At 48.7% G+C, this 19,072-nt stretch overlaps 1 protein-coding gene across 1 annotated transcript; it reads left to right on the plus strand.

Annotated features, from left to right (window-relative positions):
* The first annotated feature begins 880 nt into the window (after positions 1-880).
* On the plus strand, positions 881-17,261 carry LOC138723341 (tudor domain-containing protein 5-like). The gene is given in 15 exon segments (XM_069862287.1): positions 881-1,148; positions 1,204-1,344; positions 2,542-2,609; positions 3,042-3,104; positions 3,106-3,238; positions 3,899-4,030; positions 4,033-4,311; positions 5,053-5,180; positions 7,960-8,182; positions 9,030-9,243; positions 9,964-10,093; positions 11,483-11,650; positions 13,410-13,556; positions 15,569-15,773; positions 17,101-17,261. Coding segments are annotated over 15 exon segments (2,460 nt in total).
* Positions 17,262-19,072: the final 1,811 nt, after the last annotated feature.

Here is a 19,072-nt window from a genome sequence, read left to right on the forward strand (position 1 = left end):
GAAAACGATGGCTCTCTCATACTCCCGCACTACCTGCAGGGGAAACAAAAGCTGGATGCGCTGCAAAGGGAGGGTTTCAGCAGGTGTGAGCTGCCGGAGTTACCTGTCCCTGTGTCCCTTTACCCCCGCAGAGGACCTGACACAGAACTGCTGGCTGGCCTTGTGTGTGAGCAGAGAAGGAGCAGCCACGAGACACCCAGGATTTGGGAGAGCAGCCCATGTTAGAGGGGCCTGGGCTTTCCCAGGATGAGGCCAGCGTTCTGCTTCCTCAGAGCCTGGCCAAACTCAAACATCCTGAGCTAAAATTTTGCGTGCTTGTTGTTTGCCTCCGAGGGAACCGTGTGTGCATGTGCTCACCCCTGTGAGATCCGAGGGATGACACTGACACCCTTGTTGAGAGCAAGATTCACGTGAAATTTCCCCAGAAGTGGGAACCAAAATATGCCTACTCGTAGCCACGCTAGAAATGTGAGAAAAGGGGGAAAAGAGGGCAAATCCATCGGTACCTGAGAGACCAAACTCTCTTAACATTTTACATTCAAAACCTATTTACCTGCTGCTGCAGTGCCACTCTCTCTGGGCTGGGTGTGCTGAAGGCGATGTTTGAAAGTGAACAGACCTGCAAGCTGTTCAGCAAAAGAGAAACCTAAGCCCTTGCCTGCTGATAATTCAGCAGGAGTATTTGAGAGGTAGCGGAAGATCCCTGTGCAGCCCTTTGTTGCAGCAATGTGCGAGGAAGGAAAGTCAAAATTAACGATGGGTTGAAGAAGTGTAAATAGAACCTTAGACCCAGAAAAAGCTTTATGCTCACGTCCAAAACGTGCCGAACCAGTGAGTTACGTCCACATCAGACACCGACTACTAAGCCTGGGGAGGCCCCATGACCATTCTCACCTTCATGCAGAACCAGACAGAAACGGGGAAGGTCATTATGATGAACAGGAAAGACAAGATGGTCAGAAGCCACTCACAGATGCCCAGACCTGGAGACTTTACTCCTAGGGAGAAATACAAAAGGACCGTGTTAGCAGAGGCCAGCTCCCAAAATACCGACAGCCTGACAAGCGCCCGGGCCCGTCAGCTTCAGTGTTGGCCTTTGCCTAAACCCGGCGCGTGTGAACCATTTGCTCTCCCTGGAGCTGGCTCAGGTGAGCAGGAGCTGCCAGGATGCACCGACAGGTTTCGTCCCCGCTTTACTGCCAGAAATGGAGCCGTGCTTCCCCGTGGGGCCTCGACTAGAGAGCAGCCTTCAGGCTGAAGACCTGCAGGCACCAAGCGGTGTCCAAGGGTTTGGAAGGAGCAATTTGTTGGCTGACCTGGGAGCCCAGAAGTTCGTCGGGAGAGGTGAGCTAAGGGCAAAGAGAAAGATGGCGAATAGGAAGTTGATTTCAACGTGCACAGCCTGAAGCGCCCTTCCCTGTCAGAGGATCTCAGGCCCTTTGGAACAGGAGTTCAGTCGCATCCCAGCTCCCTGATGCGGTGGGACCGAGCCGCTGGTGCTACTGAAATCTCCCTGCGCCCTCCAGCGGTCACACCGAGGCGTGGGGGCTGACTGGGGTGCTCGGGTCAAAATGACCTTCCCCATCTCCCCAAAGCCAGGACGGGGCGTCTTGACCTGGCTGACCTTTGTTGTGAGGGAAAACCTGCAGGTGTGGCCTGGAAATAGATTCCTTCTGGGGTACCTAGACCCAGAGGGCGGACCAGCAGTGAAGTTAGCGTCCCTGCACGTCTCCCACTTAGATCTTCTCGAGCTCTTCCCTTCTTGCCCCTTTGCCTTTGGAGCTCTCTGCAGAGCCAGCAGGTCTGGAGGGAGGTTCACATGCCAAGAACCTGCGTGATCACTCTAGCTCTACAGCACCAGGAGGCTGTGAGGCTGGCTGGGGTCTCCCGTGTCTCACCCCAAGGAAAACTGTGTCTGTGCCAGGCGGGTGCGATGGCACTCACCGTGCGGAGTTATTCTGTGGCCGTACAGGGTCAAAGAGCCCACAGCTTTCCAGCCCTTCCCCTTCCATAATCCATACCTCCCTCTTGCTGCTCACTGTCCAGCAATGCCATTGCCTCCGTTTCATTCTTTGAGGATTTACACTATTCTTTGCCTAAAACTAGTATATATACCCACTGCTTTTGTAAAGCGTGAGGCCTTTTTCTAGAAGGGCATCCAATTCAGCGCGGAATTGTAAACCAAAAATGTTATTGCCTTTGCCTCAAAGACTTGATCCTTTTCAAGGTTTTACCAGTGAATGAGTGTTTCCCACTTGGGACACAGGGGGGACTCCCCATGCCTGGGATTAGGGATGCAGGGAGCTGTGTGAGGGGGACAGGGGGGACTCCCCATGCCTGGGATTAGGGATGCAGGGAGCTGTGTGAGGGGCAAGGGGGCACGTGGAGCCCAGCGGGGAAGCACAGCTGGTGCTTTTTGGCCCTCGGGCTCTGCCTTTCCCCCCTCAGAAGGGGGGCTCAGGTGCCACTGACCCGCAGGGGCTGCTCCAACAGGGGAAAATTCCCGCCTCCTCCTCCCCCACCCCGCCATTTTCCCGCCAGGAGGCGGCGGCTCCGCCCTCGCGGAGGAGGAGGAGAAGGAGGGAATTAGGGGCCCAGGGAGCTCTGTGGTGAGTAGGGGAGCGCTTGGGGGTACAGGGAAGGTTCTTCATGGTCTGTGAGGGGCGAGGGTGCATCCGCCTTCCTGGAATTAAGGATGCATGGAGTTCTGTGGGGGGCAAGGGAGCACGTAGGACAGAGCAAGGAGACCCCACGCCTGGGATTAAGGGCAGGGGGGTCTCTCTGAGGGGCAGAGAATCCCCATGCCCGGGTTTAGGGGTGCAGGGAGCTCTGTGAGGGGCAAGGGAGCACTTGGGGCTGGAATTAGGGATGCAGGGAGCTCTGTGAGGGGCAAGGGAGCACGTGGGGCTGGAATTAGGGATGCAGGGAGCTGTGTGAGGGGTACAGGGGGGACTCCCCATGCCTGGGATTAGGGATGCAGGGAGCTCTGCGAGGGGCAAGGGGGCACGTAGGACAGAGCAAGGAGACCCCACGCCTGGAAGAAGGAGGTGAGGTCGCTGCTTATTACCGATAAAGAGGGTTTAACCCCAGCACAGCTGGAGAGGGGAGTACATGGCCATGATGGGCAAACCTCTCCCTCTACGTGACCTGAGCTTCCAATCCACCTTGGAGCTGGTGGCAAAAATGCCTGACGTTGTCAGAATCTGTCCTCAGGAGAAAGGCACGTTTATCCTCAAAGGTGAGGTTTTATTTCCGTAAAAGTGGAGGAGTTGTTTGGAACCTCGTACTGGTATGAAGCGATGCTCTAAAACCAGGAGGTGCAGAATGAATTGCCAGAGCTGTAGGTCATGTATCTCTGTCACTCTTTTTCTCATATAGCTCTGTTTAATTTTTTTGCCGTTGATGTTTTTTGCTGTGTCTTAATCTGCCTTTTTGTACCTTTCTCCTCCTTCCTCCTGGAAAATAACAGAGGCTTCCAGTTCTTTTTGTACATTTTGCACTCTGCTCTTGGTTTAGAAACTGCAGTAACGTTTCTATAGGAAGTTCAGTCTGTATCAAAGAACTTTTATCATTTTCCCAACAAAACTTGCAGCAGATGAGTTTCCTTTTGTGATCCTGTATCCAAGAATTGGACCCGCCTTTCTGCTTGGATCTGGATTTCTAGGGATGAGGGTGCAGGTTGGTTCTTGGCTGTTTCATCTGGTTCATTTCAGTTCACAAAGGGAGAGTAAAAGTTACCCTGTTGGAAATGCGATCTAGCGTGATTGGTTTTGAAAGACACGCCTGCTTCTGAAGAGGGTGGGGAGAATAGGAAAGAGGAGGACCTTTGCTTGTATAAAGCTTTCAGTAGTTTGCTGTCTTGGTAATCTCATAATTTCTTTCTTTCTTTCTTTGGTAGCCATTGCAGATGAGACCACCAAAGGTATTGCAAAACTGGTTGCCAGGCAGGAGGAAAGTGTTAAGTCACGAAAGAATGATGCTGTGAAGGCACGTGCTGCTTTTCCCTCTAGGAACACAAAGTGTCTCCCTCGCAGCCAGCGACTGGGAAGGCTGAGCTGCAGGATCTGCTGAGTTCCTCACCACTTCTGCTCAGGAACTTTGAGAGGGCCTATCGCAGACGCTTTGGCCGGCCGTTCCAGTATAGGCGATACGGATTTGTCTCTGTATTTCAAGTCCTTGAAAGTGTGTCCGATATCATTGTTGTTGAGCAGACAAAAGCAGGTTCCTTGCTGACCCTGAGGAAGTAGCTGGAAGGTGAGACAGCGAAGGAAGAGGTGCCGCACGGTGGGGCGCACAAAGAGGTGCCAGAAGGTGAGGGAGGGTATTATTTAACTGGAAGTATGTAGCTGCCAAGCAGCTGTGTTTCAAGTGATGTTGCTGCCTTTCCAGTAGCTGTCGTAGTCCTGGTTTCCCTAGGCTTTAGCGCAGAAGGGCTGCGAGGTACTGTAGAAGCAGCTGTTACAAGGGTGTTGTTGTGGTAGCAGAGAGCTTAACTGGAAGTTTTCTACGGTTTGCCACTGTTTTTCAGTGCGAGGTGAAAGAAGGGATGTTAAGGCCCTTTCTGAATGCGTGTATAGGACTGGAATTTCTAGTAATTCCAGGCAACAGGTAATAAAACTAGAAGGATCTCTGGCACGTCGGCTCCGCAGGCTGGTAAAGCCTTCCAGATGCGCTTTTTGAGGCTGAAGCACTAATCTGAAAGGCATAGCTATACTGCTTCTCTGAAGAAGAGCCTGTAGATATCCTCAGCGTTCCCCTAACAACTATGAGAGAAAGCAGAGGATTGCATAAGGTTCCTGCCAAATGCCTGACTTTTCTTAGCATCATTCTAGGAATTTATTTAGCCCTTGTCATGCTTGCAAGAGCAAGTGTGTTTTATTTTGCTTGAATTTATTAGTACGGCGAAGGATGCCTCTCAAGCAAATCCCCGTGACTGTGGGTGCTACAAGAGATGAGGAAAATGGCACTAGTACTTGTACGCTTTCATGGCCAGGTGTATTCTCCTTCTGCTTAATATGTAAATAAAGAATAACAACTAAACTCTCTTTACAGCTGCACCTGCAATTGAGATGCCTCCTTTGGAACCCATCCGTGATGCCAAGTGGTTTCACCTGCCGGCAGAAGAGAAGTCAGAGCCGGTGGAAGGACAAGCACTAGATATGAGTGATGTCCTCAAACAAGTAAGTGGCAGGATGAGTGATCTGTAGCTTTGTCATGTCTTCGTCCAGGGGGTGATAATTTTTTTCACTGCTTTTGTTTTTGCTTGGTTTGTATTGTTGATGCACTGTTGCTTCCAAAAAAAAATTGTACCTAGTTTAGATGAGGCTGGAGGTGACCAGAGTCATACTGACCTGATATATAACTCTATGTGCCCTCCAGCCTAGGTCTTTTTCTTGTCTCTTTCTGGTCTTGAGATCTCTGTTGGAGATCGTCCAAAGCCAGTAAAGCATAATCTTGTTCCCCAATAAGAGTGGAGACAATTCTTTTTGTGTTCTTAATAGCCTTCTTCTGAGAGTAGCTGTGTGGCATTTCCCCTGCTGCAGTAGCATGGGTTTAAGTGTCTAGCAGCTACGTGGCAGAGCTGAGGAATGGTCCTTGGAGACCTCAGTGCTGTCGTTGCCACTCTGCTCTTTGGTTGGACTTGAAAGTTTTGTTGCTGTTGTTGTGGTTTAGCAATGTATTTTTAGAAAGGGATGGAGAAGTACAGAGGCTCTGACCTGCCAGACCTGCTTGGGAGAATTTCTTTGTGCCCCCTCTATTTTTTTTTCCTCTTTTGAGCATCTTTAGGCCTTTGTTTTCTCAGGAAAGTTCTCCTGCTGCGAATTATTTCCTCTGCCAAGCTCATCTGGTGGTTCTACACAACTGTACAGTTGGAGTACCTAGACAGGGAAAGGGTTGCAGGGATTCTTTCTGAATTTGGTGTGCTGTTCACTTAATGAACTTGAAAGCTTAGGGCTACGAGTCGGACTTTCTGCGGTGTTTCAAGAAACATACCCTTTAGAAAACTTTGGCAGGCTCTTCTGATAAGACCTTGTCGTCTGGTGGGATGAAGTCCGTGGGGAATTTCCCTAGATCAAACAAAGTCTGCTTGTGGGAAGGGTAGAAAAGGGAGAGAGATGGTCCACGTAGCCCCATTTTTTTCTTGTTATGTGTCGCAAAGGGAATCTGTTTAAAGATTCTAGCAGGGCGAGTCTTGGAACGTGTTTGTACAACTCGTGTTTGCCATGAAGCACCAGTTTTGCTGGTTTGTTTTAAAAGTGCCCTAGAGAGGAGGAAAGTGAGCTGGAATGTGTTTGGGTAGGCAGTGAACCAAGATTTCAAGATGCTGCAAAGTCGAGGGGAAAGATGCGACCTGATTCCTGGCCTGCTGTAAGGTATGGAAGTATCTGGTGATGAGACGCCAATAGCGGAAGCGTTGTAAGGGACAAATGAGGGACAAGGGCCGAGTCAATCTGCTCGGCCCCGAGAAGGGTCAAATATATAGAGCTGCTGCTCTTGGCAGCTTTTTCTTGCCGTGCCGAGCAGAAGGAAAGTTGTCATCCACACCACTCTTGGCAGCTGCCGCTCTGGCTTAAGGCAAGGAGTTAGCCAGTCTTACGAGCCGTGCCTCTTCTAGGGCTAGTTTTACAGTGTGTTCGGTTGTTTACCTTTTTCTTATAATTTTCTTGCTATTTTGTGAAGGTGTTTTTTAAGTAGACATTTCTACGTCTTTCAAAGAAGTGTCTGTTGTCTCTGCCAACGTGTGAACTACGTGATAAACATCACGTGTGCCCGTAACAGTCTGACGTGAGGAGCTTTCATGGAGCAAACCTGTCCCTTGGCAATATCACTGTTGACTGGCACTTCTGGGAGGAAATCCATGAAATGTAAGGGGATTTTAGAGGTGCTGCTGCTGCTCAGGCAAGAATTCCCTCAGGTACTCTTTAACTCAAAAATGTTAACTGCCTGGTTAACTCAATGTTTTAGTCAAAGTTTTTAACAAAAAGAATTCAAGGGTGTTCTTCCTCGCTCAGTCTGCAGGAGAGACTCTAATCTGCTTTTTTAAAAAACGGTTCGAAGGGCTAGTATTGTCTCTCGGTTGACTGTAGCCGTGTAAGCAGTGGGGTGTGCTGGAAGACAAATTTCCTGTAAGTTGTCTGGTGTGTGATGCAGTGGTAACTCGTAGCATATTCACAATGAGTAAAACTGGAATAGTTTTGACTTCTGGACGCTGGAGGAGTGCTGTTTGTTGGCACAAACCGAATCTCTGGAGGCAGTGAAAGTAGCTGATGTCTGATTAAGGTTTCCATGCACGCTGGTTCAAGTGGAATAAAGTTTACAGCAGCTAAAGAATGATGCAAAATTGCAAGCTGTGCCAAGAACTGATGTACAAATTTGCCTAGAATGAGAAAAGAATAGGATTTGTAGCGTTTGTATGTTTTTATCTTTTGGGAAATAGCTCTGGTGTGTGTGAGATGCATTTGTGCCTTCTGTGTCTTGAATTGTTTTCAGATAGTTTTTCTACTTCAGTCATGTGCTCTTTCATGGGGACAGAAGATAGAAACAGCATCTTTGGGGTAAAATCCAACAAGCGGGTGGGTTTTTTTGGTGTGAGTTTTTGATTTTTTTTTTTTCTCTTTATCAGTAGCCATTCAATATCTTTGTCTAAATACATAACGTGTCATCGGTTCCTCTTCTTTATTCCTTGAAGGAATATGAGGAAGGTATTTTTGTTGCACCCCTCTTTACACTGGAGGGAGGAAAGAGAGAAGGAAGGTGGAGGGTGTGAAAATAGGTGTTAGGATCCCAGGGACAGTTTTAATCCGAGTTTGCGCTATTTGTTGGGATTCTCTGATCTTCAGTAATTCATGGGTTCCCAGGAAAGCAGAACTACTTTTTTACCTTAATGCAGAGGCCAGTTATGTGTGTTCAGGGCGTAGCAAGACTTCTGAGCGCTACTTTCCTCTTGTCCCTTTGTAGTGTCAAGATTTAGATTTGAAGCTGTCAATCTTCAATCTGGCAACGACTCCAGAAATTCCCCCTGATGCTGTTCAGGACAGAAGCCTTTGCAGTTTCCCACCATTGGAGCGCTTGTGTTTGGTGGGAGTCTTTGTGGAATGTATAATCTCTCCTAGCCGGTTCTACATCCAAGCGTGCCACGCAGAAACATCCGATAAACTCCAGGATATGATGTTTGAGATGAGTTGAGGACGTGCTATGCTGATTCTGTGCTATTACCTGGGTATTTGCACTGAGGGAACAGGGCACCCGGCTGTTTGTTACCGTCACTACAGGCTTGACTTCTGGATGTGGAGATGCCAGTGCCGTACTAAATCACATAATCATAATGCTTCCCCATTCCTTTTATCTAGCAAGCAGTAAGTATCGCTAATAGTTTGGCTGTGTCCTAGACGGCCTTAAACTTTAAAAGCCTGGAAAAGTTGTGGAAAGGAACTTGAGGGTTCTGTATTGTTGACATTGCTATTGCTGATGTGCTTGGTTAAGGCTTTTACTTCCATCTCCAGCACTTACCAAAAGCAGCAGGTAATAAGCGTTAGTCATATCTATATTTGAAAGCAAAACCCCATCAGTGGGTTTGTCTGTCAGGTACGTTGTGCGTTTGGGACTCTTCCACTACGCTGCAGTTGCTGTTAGTCGTGTGCCAAAGTAAATACTGGATGTCCGTGGGGCAACCGTGTGATCGCAGGCTGCAGACAGGTACTGTGTGTGTAAGCCAGGACTCCGGAACCTGGCTCGTAAGAAGCCCTGTGCCAAGTCAGGGTAATGTTAAAAGTGAACGACTAGAATGGCTGTATTTAGTCGCTGATTAGCGCCCATTAGTTAACTTTTTGTTGGACCCCAAGAATACCATTTAAATGTTAAAAGTTTAGGTTTGTGTATTTATTGTCACTTGGTTTAAGTAGAACAGAAACATAAACTATCTATTAGAACAACTCCTGAAAATCCGTCTCGTGGAGGCTTTGAGAAATGAGGATTCTTCTGAACCCTGAAGTGTATTTCTGTTTATCCATCTCCTGCGCCCTACCAAGCACAGTTTTTCATTGTGATCTCTGGCAGACACTGTTACTTGAGTAAACTTGTTTCTGATCGTTCTGTCATGCCTGAGTCTTCAGTACGTCCTGGACAGCTTTGCTGTGTAACGGTCTCAAAATGGTGGTACCGCGTTATCATCCACCGCGTGATCAATGACCAAGAAGCAGAGGTGTTCTACGCAGATTACGGAAACCTGGGAATCGTCCGAAGGTTTGCCTGGAAATGGTTCTCAGGATTAGCTGTTCCATCGCCTTCCCAGGGATGAGGGTGAGGCTGCTGGGCCTGTCACTCTCCAGGAAGACGTCCCACCACGCGGGTTTCCTAGAAAGTGTCTATTTGGATTTTTTTTCCCCGTAGCAGTGCCTTGCAGGTACTTCCTTGCTTACATGTTAATGCGTGAGGTGACGTTAAGAACAAGATCTGCGGTGCAGATCACTCCAAGCCCTTTGCTTATCATCGCTGTGGGCTAAACCCTTTCCTCTTCCTTTATTCACTCTTGCCCCTTTCTGTCCCTTTCGAGCAAGCTCCCTAATCCTCTTCCCTGAGTTTTGTGAATGGAGGTAAACATCTCTTGAACAGACATCCTCCCAGTTGGGAGCATTTGTGGTGTCAGAGGTACTCGTTCTCCTCTGTAATTCAGTACCTTCCCCATATTTGCTTCTGCCCTCTCATTTGCCTCTATTCATGCCTGGCCATAGGCATTCTGTGTTTCAAAAGTGATTTTTCTCTGTCCATAACTTTCTTATCAAAAGAGGTTATGAGGAGAGGATGCTTGGGCAAGGGAAGGCGTAAGGGACCAGTTGTTATTGCTATTTCTGCTGTGCCCCTTCTCTGGCTACGGAGTGTTTTCCAAAGCTGCTGTCGGGCTTTATTCGTAAGCACAAAATGCGATATGTGCCTCTCTATTCCTAAGCTGATCTTAAAACCCAGAAGAGGAGGAAGTTCTGGCATTTGTCATCTCTTCCTGTGTGACGCAGCCACTAAGGACGATATCTACTTCCACGCTGTCTTGAGCAGTAGGGGATGTGCTGACATCTGTGGGAAGAACGTTCCTTCCCAGGTCAGGAGGGAGGCGTGTGCTTCTGACAGGAAAGGCAGGGAAAGGATTGGTTGGGTGCCTGTAGTGGAGAGATCTTTACCTTGAAGCAAGTAGTTTTGTGAAGAGCAAAACCGGTATTCCCTGCTTCCCTGCAATTTACTGTTTTGGGGCTGTATCCCACGGTGTCTATGGTGACGGCTTTCTTTTTGGTTAAGGTGGAATTCGATGATACAGCAGAGATGTTCTGGTTTAGCAGAACAAACTCTTTTCATCCTGACTTCTAAGAGTGGATTAGAAGGTTTCGGTACGGATTTTTAAAGTGGATTAGCTTGTTAATATTGCCGAAAAGGAAAATAGATGTTCTGAACATGAGGCCAAGCTGGGATGGAATTGAGGAGTTGTATTTGTAACTTTTCTAAACATTGTTAAATCCGGTAGGTTTTGTTAGTCATAAGTTGAGGCCTCCGAGTCATCCAGACCATGAGAGCAAGTCCATTAGATGTTACTGTCTGGCTTCAAGTAGCGCTGCATAGAATCGTAGAATTGCCAGGTTGGATGGTAGAGTCCAACCATTCCTATCTGCCGCTAAACCGTGTCCCTGAGCGCCTTGTCTGCCTGTCTTTTAAACACCTCCAGGGACAGTGACTCAACCACCTCCCTGGGCAGCCTCTACCAGTGCCCGATGACCCTTTCTGTGAAATTTTTTTTGTCTGATATCCAGGCTGATGTCCATTTTTTCTGCTAGCCAGTGGCACGGGCAGTTGAGTGAGGAACAGGGTAGTTAAATAAATAATTTTGGCCTTTCCTGCTCTAGGCCCCGGAGATTGGTTGTGCCGTTAAACTGAATTATAGATATGGTCTTGGCTTACAAAGTCTCTTTCTTTGCTAGTGACGTGTATAGTGCTGGACGGTGTAACCAGGGTAGATTGCATGTTGTGCCTTGAGCAGAGATTGAAGCTGTGAGCCAGCACAGAGAGCATTTATGATTTAGGCCCATCAGTGTTGCCTGAATGTCTCAGCTCCGTTTCAGCAAGAAGTCTGTGGATACGAAAACCTTTAGAAAGGTGCTGCAACAGTTTTGTATCTCAGCAGAAAGTCAGGCTTTGCAGCCCGGAGTGCTTGTATCTGTTGTTTCGTTTAGTAGATGCAGAATGCGTATTTTGGCAGGATTAAATCCAATAATTGTCTTTTTGCGTGTGCGTGTTCCATTTAGCGGGTAGGGGGCTATTGCTGGGTGATTTTATTGCTGGAGGGAGTTGATTTTCTTAGTAAGACAATTTCTCCAAGAATTCAGAGCTCACTTGTGGGTGGTGTGCTTCTTTGTAAAACCCATTAGAATTCTTTTTATTCTTTATGGTGGTGACAACTTACTTTTCTTGACTCAGCTGTTGGGGTTTTATTTGTTCGTAGGGATTTGAGGAAGTGAATCCTTCAGCCTTGTATCTTGAGCCCAGCAGAAAGCAGGAGAATGCTGAACCCGTGGAGCCACACCTTCGCTCGCAGCAGGAATCTTTGAACGTAAATAGTGACATAGCAAGCTCGAAGCTGGATGAGGATGAACTGTGGGAACAGGTGAGAGTTTGGCTGCGGTGTGACTATCGTTCAGTGGAATTGGCTCCAGGGATCAGTAGATGTGTTGGCTTAGTCCTATGCAGTGTCTTGTGGAGTGGTTTTTTTTCCTTTGCTTTTATAAAAAGCAAGCAGAACCGTGACGTAACAACAATTACACGTGGACCATAAATACGTCCGTCGCTGCTTGACCTCTGATCCCTTTGCAGACGTCAGGGAGTCTGTGCTCAGTGAGTTCTCCAACCTTCCATACGCACCATCGTTTTTGAGTTAGAGGGAAGAATGGACTCCAAGAACTCAGACCAGTACCAGATCCCTGAGATCAGTTTGACTTAGCAGTTTCCTAGTTTGCACCCCAGGAGCCAAGAGGTGGTGTGGTCTCCTCTAGTGTCTCTGGGGTTTGGCAAAGGATGTGTAATAACTCGGGGTGTCATTTACGTGTGGGAAAGGACCAGAAGAACTAGTGATGTCTTGTTTGCCTTAAGGGTCTCGCTCATTTTAAACTTCTCCGAAAGGAATCCATTTGCAGTCTTGGTTGTTACAGGGGTTAAAGTTGTACACGACTGGAGTTTTTTTTAAAAGTTAACTCTAAAAGCGACCGCTACCCAGGTCTGGATACTGCTGTACGCCTTTGATTTCAGAGCAGGTTGAAGAGAGGAGCCCTTTGCTATTATTTAATGGATGAAAAAGAATGATGAACAGAGGGGTTAAGCAGGGAGTAAAATCCAGGTCTTGGGCGCAGTCTAGCACGGTACCGTTAGAAACACCAGGGGTATTGTTTTACAGGTCACTCTCTCTACTTTTGTGTGATTTAAATTGTAGTTTTTTCATGACACATTTTACTACTGACGCCAAGTAACTGTCAGCTGTTGAAGTGTTCAGCAGTGGGCCGGCTCCAGGGCTGTTTTTCTGACATTCCTCTGAAACGTAAAAACGTAAGAGTTACTGTAGTGTCGGTAACTTGTAAAGCGGTCATTTTAGACAGGTTTTATTTTAGCCAACTGTGTGTCTGGGCTAGGGAAACTATAAGCTGCACGTGTTGGATATTGGTGGGCTTGCACTGTCAATACATCATCTGAACTGAAGGTCCCAAACATCGTCTTTATGTGGGAGAAATGAATGTGACCGAGACTCTGCAAATCTGAGTTTATTGTGATTTTTATGGTAAAATCTGGTTAAGTGCAGCAAGATCCATGTGTGTAAACGTCAGACAGAGCTGGCAATTTGGAGACTAGAGGAATGTTAAGTGCCTTCAGGTTTTCTTCTGTTTTGAAGGGTCTTAGAATCCTTTTCCAGGAACAGTAATCCTCTCTTTTCTGCTATTCTGTTTAGTTGCTCGAAACGATTCCTCTCCTCCTCGGTGCATCACCGATGTCACCATCAGTATCAACTCTAATAATTGCTCAAAGTGTTTAGAACTGGGATGAAATACGTCTGACTCTTGGTACTGCTCGGCTAGCGTTTTCTGGGAACTCCTCTTTGGCAGTGGGGAACTCCCTTTGTGTTGTCCAATCCTAGATTTGCCTTGTCAGGATTAACTCGACCCCCTCCTCTGCCCTTAAGTGCGAAATGGCTGGACGCTGAGTTGTCTCAGCTGTGCTGTGTGAAGGCACTTCTCCATGGTGAAATTCCTCAGAAGGCAGCAAGCAATAACCAGAAAAGATTGCTCAGATAAAACTGTCCTTTCCAGGTGGTAAGTTTTCCTGTGGAGTACAGAAATGAAAGTGGGAGTCAGTAGCTTTCCTTGCTTTGTCCGTCTCCTTGGCAGTGGCACCTCTCTGCTGAGGAGGAGTTAGAGGGGGATGTGTGGCCAGCTTTGGATGAAGCCAGTGTCCAAAGCACAACGGACCGAGACCCTGAACCTGCACAGGAGGATACAAAAGAAAGTCCTCCAGAGCTCATCGCAGAAGCTAAGGTGAGAGCCCTGAGCAGAGCTATTGCAGTTGAGGAGGGTTATTCTTGGTTTTAGGTTGTGTGAATTGCTTTGACCTGTGGTTTTTGTTTTGTTTTTTTTAAAGCGTCTGGCATGGCCTCGGGGCTGTGTTTTCCTCCTTGCTGTTGTTTCTGGGTGCTCGACTAGTGCTCTGCTGGTGCATTGAGGTGTGGTGGGAAGCAGACTACTCTTCTTTCTCTTTCATGCACAGTCCTGAGGGTTACTGGGAGTCATTGTGGGGTTTTCCTGGATCACTCAGAGGTCCCCCCTGGGTTAGGGGGATGGGTTTGAGAGGGTGGCATTTTGGGCTGTGCTTTGAGGCATTGTGTGGCACCAGTAACACAACTTTACTGCTTAAATAGTGGTTAATGATAATGGTAATGAGTCTGGCCGGGCCTGCAGCATGGCCTTTGGCCTGCGCTCTCCTTTGGGTTCAGCAGGGAGCCGGTGTCACTCAGGGTTTGTCGAGTCACAGAAGGTGTTATAGAGCTGGAAATGGGAGTGTGCCTGCAAGGTTTTGGATATCCGCAGCTCCTTACCCATCTGGAGATTGAGAGTGACTGAGACAAAGCGCTTTGTAGAAGGACGAGGGGGAAGTTGGCTCTCAGATAGTCTAAAGCAGAGCTGGAAGAACTGGTGGCGCTGGGAGATGTTACCTGAAGGGGATGGAGGGAAAGCAAGCTGGAAAGGGACCTTGAGAGAACGAGAGAGGAGGGAAAACCTCTCCTAGGAAGCGTGGGGAGAAAGTACAGTGAGGTGAGATGAGAAGTAGGCAGATGAGCAGATAGCAATAGGGTCCTTGTGAGCTGACTTAAGTACTTCCCCACAAGTATTAAACGGCGAGTTCCAAAGCATAGGGATTTGCTAACTGGAGCAGAGAAGGCCTGGCTACTCCCTGCTCCTCAAACACTCTCTAGGGTACCTGCTCTCATCTGCCTCTTGTGTGCTAACAGACATTTTTAGCGTCCACCCTTGCACCCTGTCTGTTTCTGCTTTGCTGTGGAGTGGCAGTGATGCTGCCTGTCCCAGTGAGGATAGCATGGGTGGCAAGAGGAGGTGATAGTCATCTTTTACATCTGTTTGGTTCTTTTTTTTTTTTTTAAACTCTTGTCCTAGCAGTTTTTATTTTTACTGCATGTCAGGTGGGGATTTTACAGTGGGCTGGTGGGTATCGAGCAGAGTCCGGTTGGTTAATTGGATTCACCTCTCACCCAAGTTATTCTGTATGGGTGTCCTATCAGTACAGAATTTCTGCTGCCCAGCCGTGTAGCTCTCCGTGCTGCTTCAGGAGCACCTTGTGGTCCCCTGGGGAGGCCAGTTTATGTTGTTTAAATCCTTTTTTTTTTGTGAAAACAATTGTTTTTTTGTGGGCTAATCCTCTGAACACACTTCCACCAAAGTGTGAAGCACCTTTGAATGGCGATTCACCCCTTGTGAGGATGGATGGCTCTCTTCTGCTGCCTTGACAACAGAAGAAGCCTAGAGAGCAAGTACCGGATTTTTGAACAGCCGTACTTGGGCAAGGGGAATAGTTGCTTGTCTGTTGTTTCGCTATTTTTCTCGTCCGGGCTGCGTTAACAAATACAAACGTTGGCTGTATTACCTGTCTGTGGCCGAAAGGTGGGTAATCGTCCCTGGAACTTGCTTAATTTGAGCAAAAATGCAGAGCCACGGCCTCTGACTCTGTTCCCGCTCCCTTGCAGAAACTCCCTCTGCTGCCATAATTTGTTCTGCGTGGGGCTGCCGAGAGGTGAGCCAGCTGTTCGCTCTTTGCTAAGACATGGTGATTTGTATCTTGTGCTAATGTGTCCCTCTTTCCAGCTTGCTGTGCAGGAGAGCTGCCCTTTGGCCAAAGTTGTTAGTAATTACTGGTGTTTTGTTTTTAAATTATCCAGTTGCTCTCCTTCCAATTGAGAGAGGATACAGACCAGGGCAGCTGATGAAGCGAATGTACTAATCGTGCCTTCTCATGAGTTTTTGATATACCTTTGCAGACACTTCCCTCTCTTGAAGAGTCCTCAATACCAGTTGTCTTCTTCAAGTCGGTGGAAGACATTTATACCTGCTCCAGGCAACCAAGAGGAATGAGCCAAGATGACCCTGATCGGACAGAAAGATTTCCCAACGAGGCCCAACGTCTTGCTCTGCATCCCGCTGTTCTACTTATGGCAGCGCCATTTATGCTGGACGACCATAACAGTACGAATAGATTTGTCAGTAAACTTTGAACACAGCAGAAAACTGAGCAGCCTGTAACTGTGCTGCGACTCTTGCAGTCGCTGTTGGGCACCTTGGGACTAGTGCTGCTGTTTTGCTAGAACAGGTGGAAACGTTGGTGTTCCTGTGGGGTGGAGATACGACGATAGTAAATAACCAGGTGCAATGCATCGGTTTGGTCTTTCGTGGGAACAAGTGCATTGAGGGTTATTTCTCTGATTTTTGCTGTCTTTTCTAGACTTCAGGCTGTTTTCGTGCAGAAGTCTGTTTCTCCATGCTAGCCCGTGTTCATTTCATACTGAATCTCTGACTGCCAGAGGTAAGGGACAAAAGCAGTTTTTTAACTTTGTAAGGTCCCTGTGTGGGTGTTCGTCTTCCAAATGATGAAAGGATCCACCAACCTGTATGAGCTTTGCCCATTTTACAAGGCCAGTTGACTTGCCAAAGGCGGCGCCTGTTGTTTGTGCCTTGGAACGGATCTGTCTGCGCTCTCTGTGGAGTGGAGGCCCGGTTCTCTGGGCAGGAGCTACTCAATTCACATGTGACTTCCCCCCTCGGGGAAACGGATGGGAAATCAGATGTGAATTGAGTAGCAGCACTGGGAGGAGAGGGAGAGAGGCTCTCAGATTATACTGCGTTGGGCTCACCGAAGAGATGTGCAGTAGAAAGCCCTCTCGCCATGACCCGGTAAGGTCTAGGCAAAAGGGACATCAGTCTAAAGTGGAGCTCTGAGAGTTGCCATTGTTGATGCCGTCTTTCTTTTCTGTGTTCCTCCTTATGCAGGGAAAGAGGAAGTGAGGAACAGACTTGCCCAGAAGTGCCGAGGTTGGCCTGTGCGGTGCCAGCGGGCTGTGTGACCAAGCGCCGTCTCTGAAACTGCTTGTCCCTCCTGTCACGCTAGCTGCCTTGTTCCCAGCTGCTCGCTTAGCCACTTGCGGTTCCTACTTGCAGTGGTTCCCCAGCCTGAGAAAGAACTTGAGAAGAGGGGAAGAAGGCTGAGCAACTGCCAAGGAAGGCTGCCTGGAGTAGCAAAAGCCAGCGGTATGACCACGCTGTTATTTTCTTTGTTCAGAAGTGTTTAATGTTTCAGGAAAACAGTTTGATTTGGTACTGATTTATTGCTCTTGGTTGTTGTTCTGAAGCACTGCGTTAGAGTGTGACGTTGTGCTATATATCTTCTAAGTTTAGGAGAGGGAAGTGGACTACCTATCCCTCACTCCCTCAGTGCACAAGCAGTTTTGACGTTGTGTGGGGAAATGTTTTTTTGATTTTTGACTTCACGGATGCTCCACACGCTCCTTGCTCTTAGGAGAGGTGGTTGTATCCCAGCTGTGGCCTCAGTCCGTGGTGATGCTGAGAACTTGCCAAAGGAAATCTCCTTCCCCGAGAGAAGGATGCTCTGAATTGTTGATGGATCGGGATGCCACACCTACGAAGCATCGGGAATCCCGTGGTACAGATATTGAATGAGATCTATAAAGAATCCAGTAAGAAAAGGCTTGAAGCTTGACATTGGCCGTGTTTTTGTAGCTCTTTGCCTGTGGCAAGAAATCCTCTTGGGCCTGAGTTTATTAATGCAGAGAAAAGTTGTGGGAAGAGATGCGCCCTGGCTGCGAATGCTGACATTCAGCTGCTTTGCTGCTGCCTGGACTGTTCTTCAGGGCTTCAGGGGCCGCTCTGCCCACCCCGAAATGTGCCAGAGGTGTGTTTTGCTGCTGAGCCCCAAGAAAGGCTCAAGGTGGGATTTAACACGAACACTGAAACAGTTAAAAGCCCAGCATAAGAAGTTTATTGATGGTCTGAGACGATCTTTAAAGCTGTCTTTCAACCCAAACTCTTTCAGGATGTTGTGACTATTTTGTTTTGATTTCAGCATTTGGGGGTGGATTTGGATGTGTGAAAGGCTAAAAAAAAAAAAAAAAGGCAGAGAGAATCTGGGGCTTCTTAGGAGGGGAAGCTAGTGAAGGAGATGGGAGCAGAGAGGTGGGGAGCTATGGCTTGAGCAGGCAGGGGCTGTACAACCCTGTGGGGAGGTTTCTGGCTTCAGACTGGGGGCTTGTCTCACACGTTTGTCGTCCAGCGAAGGGAGCGGATGAAAGGGAGCTGAGCTTGCTCGGAGCACCGGGCGATGGGGTGTTTGTCCCAACAGCACCCTTTCTGCTGCAGCACGTGGGACCTGGGGCTGGGCTGGGGTGTCCGAAGGAGACCCCCGTGTCCTCCCCTGCTTGTCCCCACTGCTGCCGTGTCCCTGCTGGGCTCCACAGCTCGGCTCCCTGCAGCATAGAACTCTTCTTCTGTGGGGGATGAGGAGCTGCAAAGACTGCTGGGTGGGCAGCAGCCCTGTTCCCAGCTGGGGTTGCCTCCATCCCCGTGCCCTGCCTGGGATGGAGTGGGTCCTGCAGCTGCCTGGAAGTGTTGCTGGGGGCTTTTGGGGACGGCTTCCGCTGCGGCTCAGCATGGGATGTCCCGGGAAATTGGGAACGGGGAGATTCTGTCAGGGTCTGGAAGACAGGGTGCGTGGACACCAGGGGCTTCTATGTGCAGCAAGGGAGCAGCCAGCAAGTATTAAGCAGCGTCGGGACATTGCCTGTGACTTGGGAGCACCCTAACCTGCCAGTCTGGGAGGGAGGAAGCATATTCTGGGCTGTTAGCACTGCACATCACTCTTCTTGCACACTCCTGGGTACCTGTTGGAGGCGGGCGCAGGGCTCTGCTGTGCTCCCATGTACCTTTGCTGGTGCTTCGCTTGTCAGGATAGCATGTTTTCCTACAAGCTTTTGCCATTCACGTGTCTGCGAGTGCTTGAATAGTTTTCCACGCACTTTCAATCAAGAGAAAAGGTGCATCTCAGAGCATCTCAGCTCACATTTCTCATGCCTGGCAGGTCCCTGTTTGTACATTTGTTCCTTAAGGCACTGGAACAAGAGAAAGGTGCCTCAGGGGACTGTAAAGTGACTGTGACCCCTCTGGAGATGAAACCCCCTCTGGGACCCCCAGGACCCCTCTAGGACCCCTCTTGGGTCCTGGGGGGGTCATAGAAGTATCCTGGGGTGTTCTAGAGGAGTCTTAGGGGTCCCTAGAGGAGTCCTGGAGGTCTTTACATGGATTCTGGGGGTCACTAGAGGGGTCCTGGTTGTCCCTTGAGGGGTCCAGCTGGGATCTAGAGGGGATCTGGGGGTTCTTCGAGGGATTCGGGGGCCCTGGTGAGCCCTAGAGTGGTTCTGGGGTCCCTAAAGAAATTCTGCAGGTCCCTAGAGGGGCCCTGGGGGGGTCTTAGAAGG

The sequence above is a fragment of the Phaenicophaeus curvirostris genome, chromosome 8, assembly GCF_032191515.1.
Source record: "Phaenicophaeus curvirostris isolate KB17595 chromosome 8, BPBGC_Pcur_1.0, whole genome shotgun sequence".
In the NCBI taxonomy this organism is placed as follows: domain Eukaryota; kingdom Metazoa; phylum Chordata; class Aves; order Cuculiformes; family Cuculidae; genus Phaenicophaeus; species Phaenicophaeus curvirostris.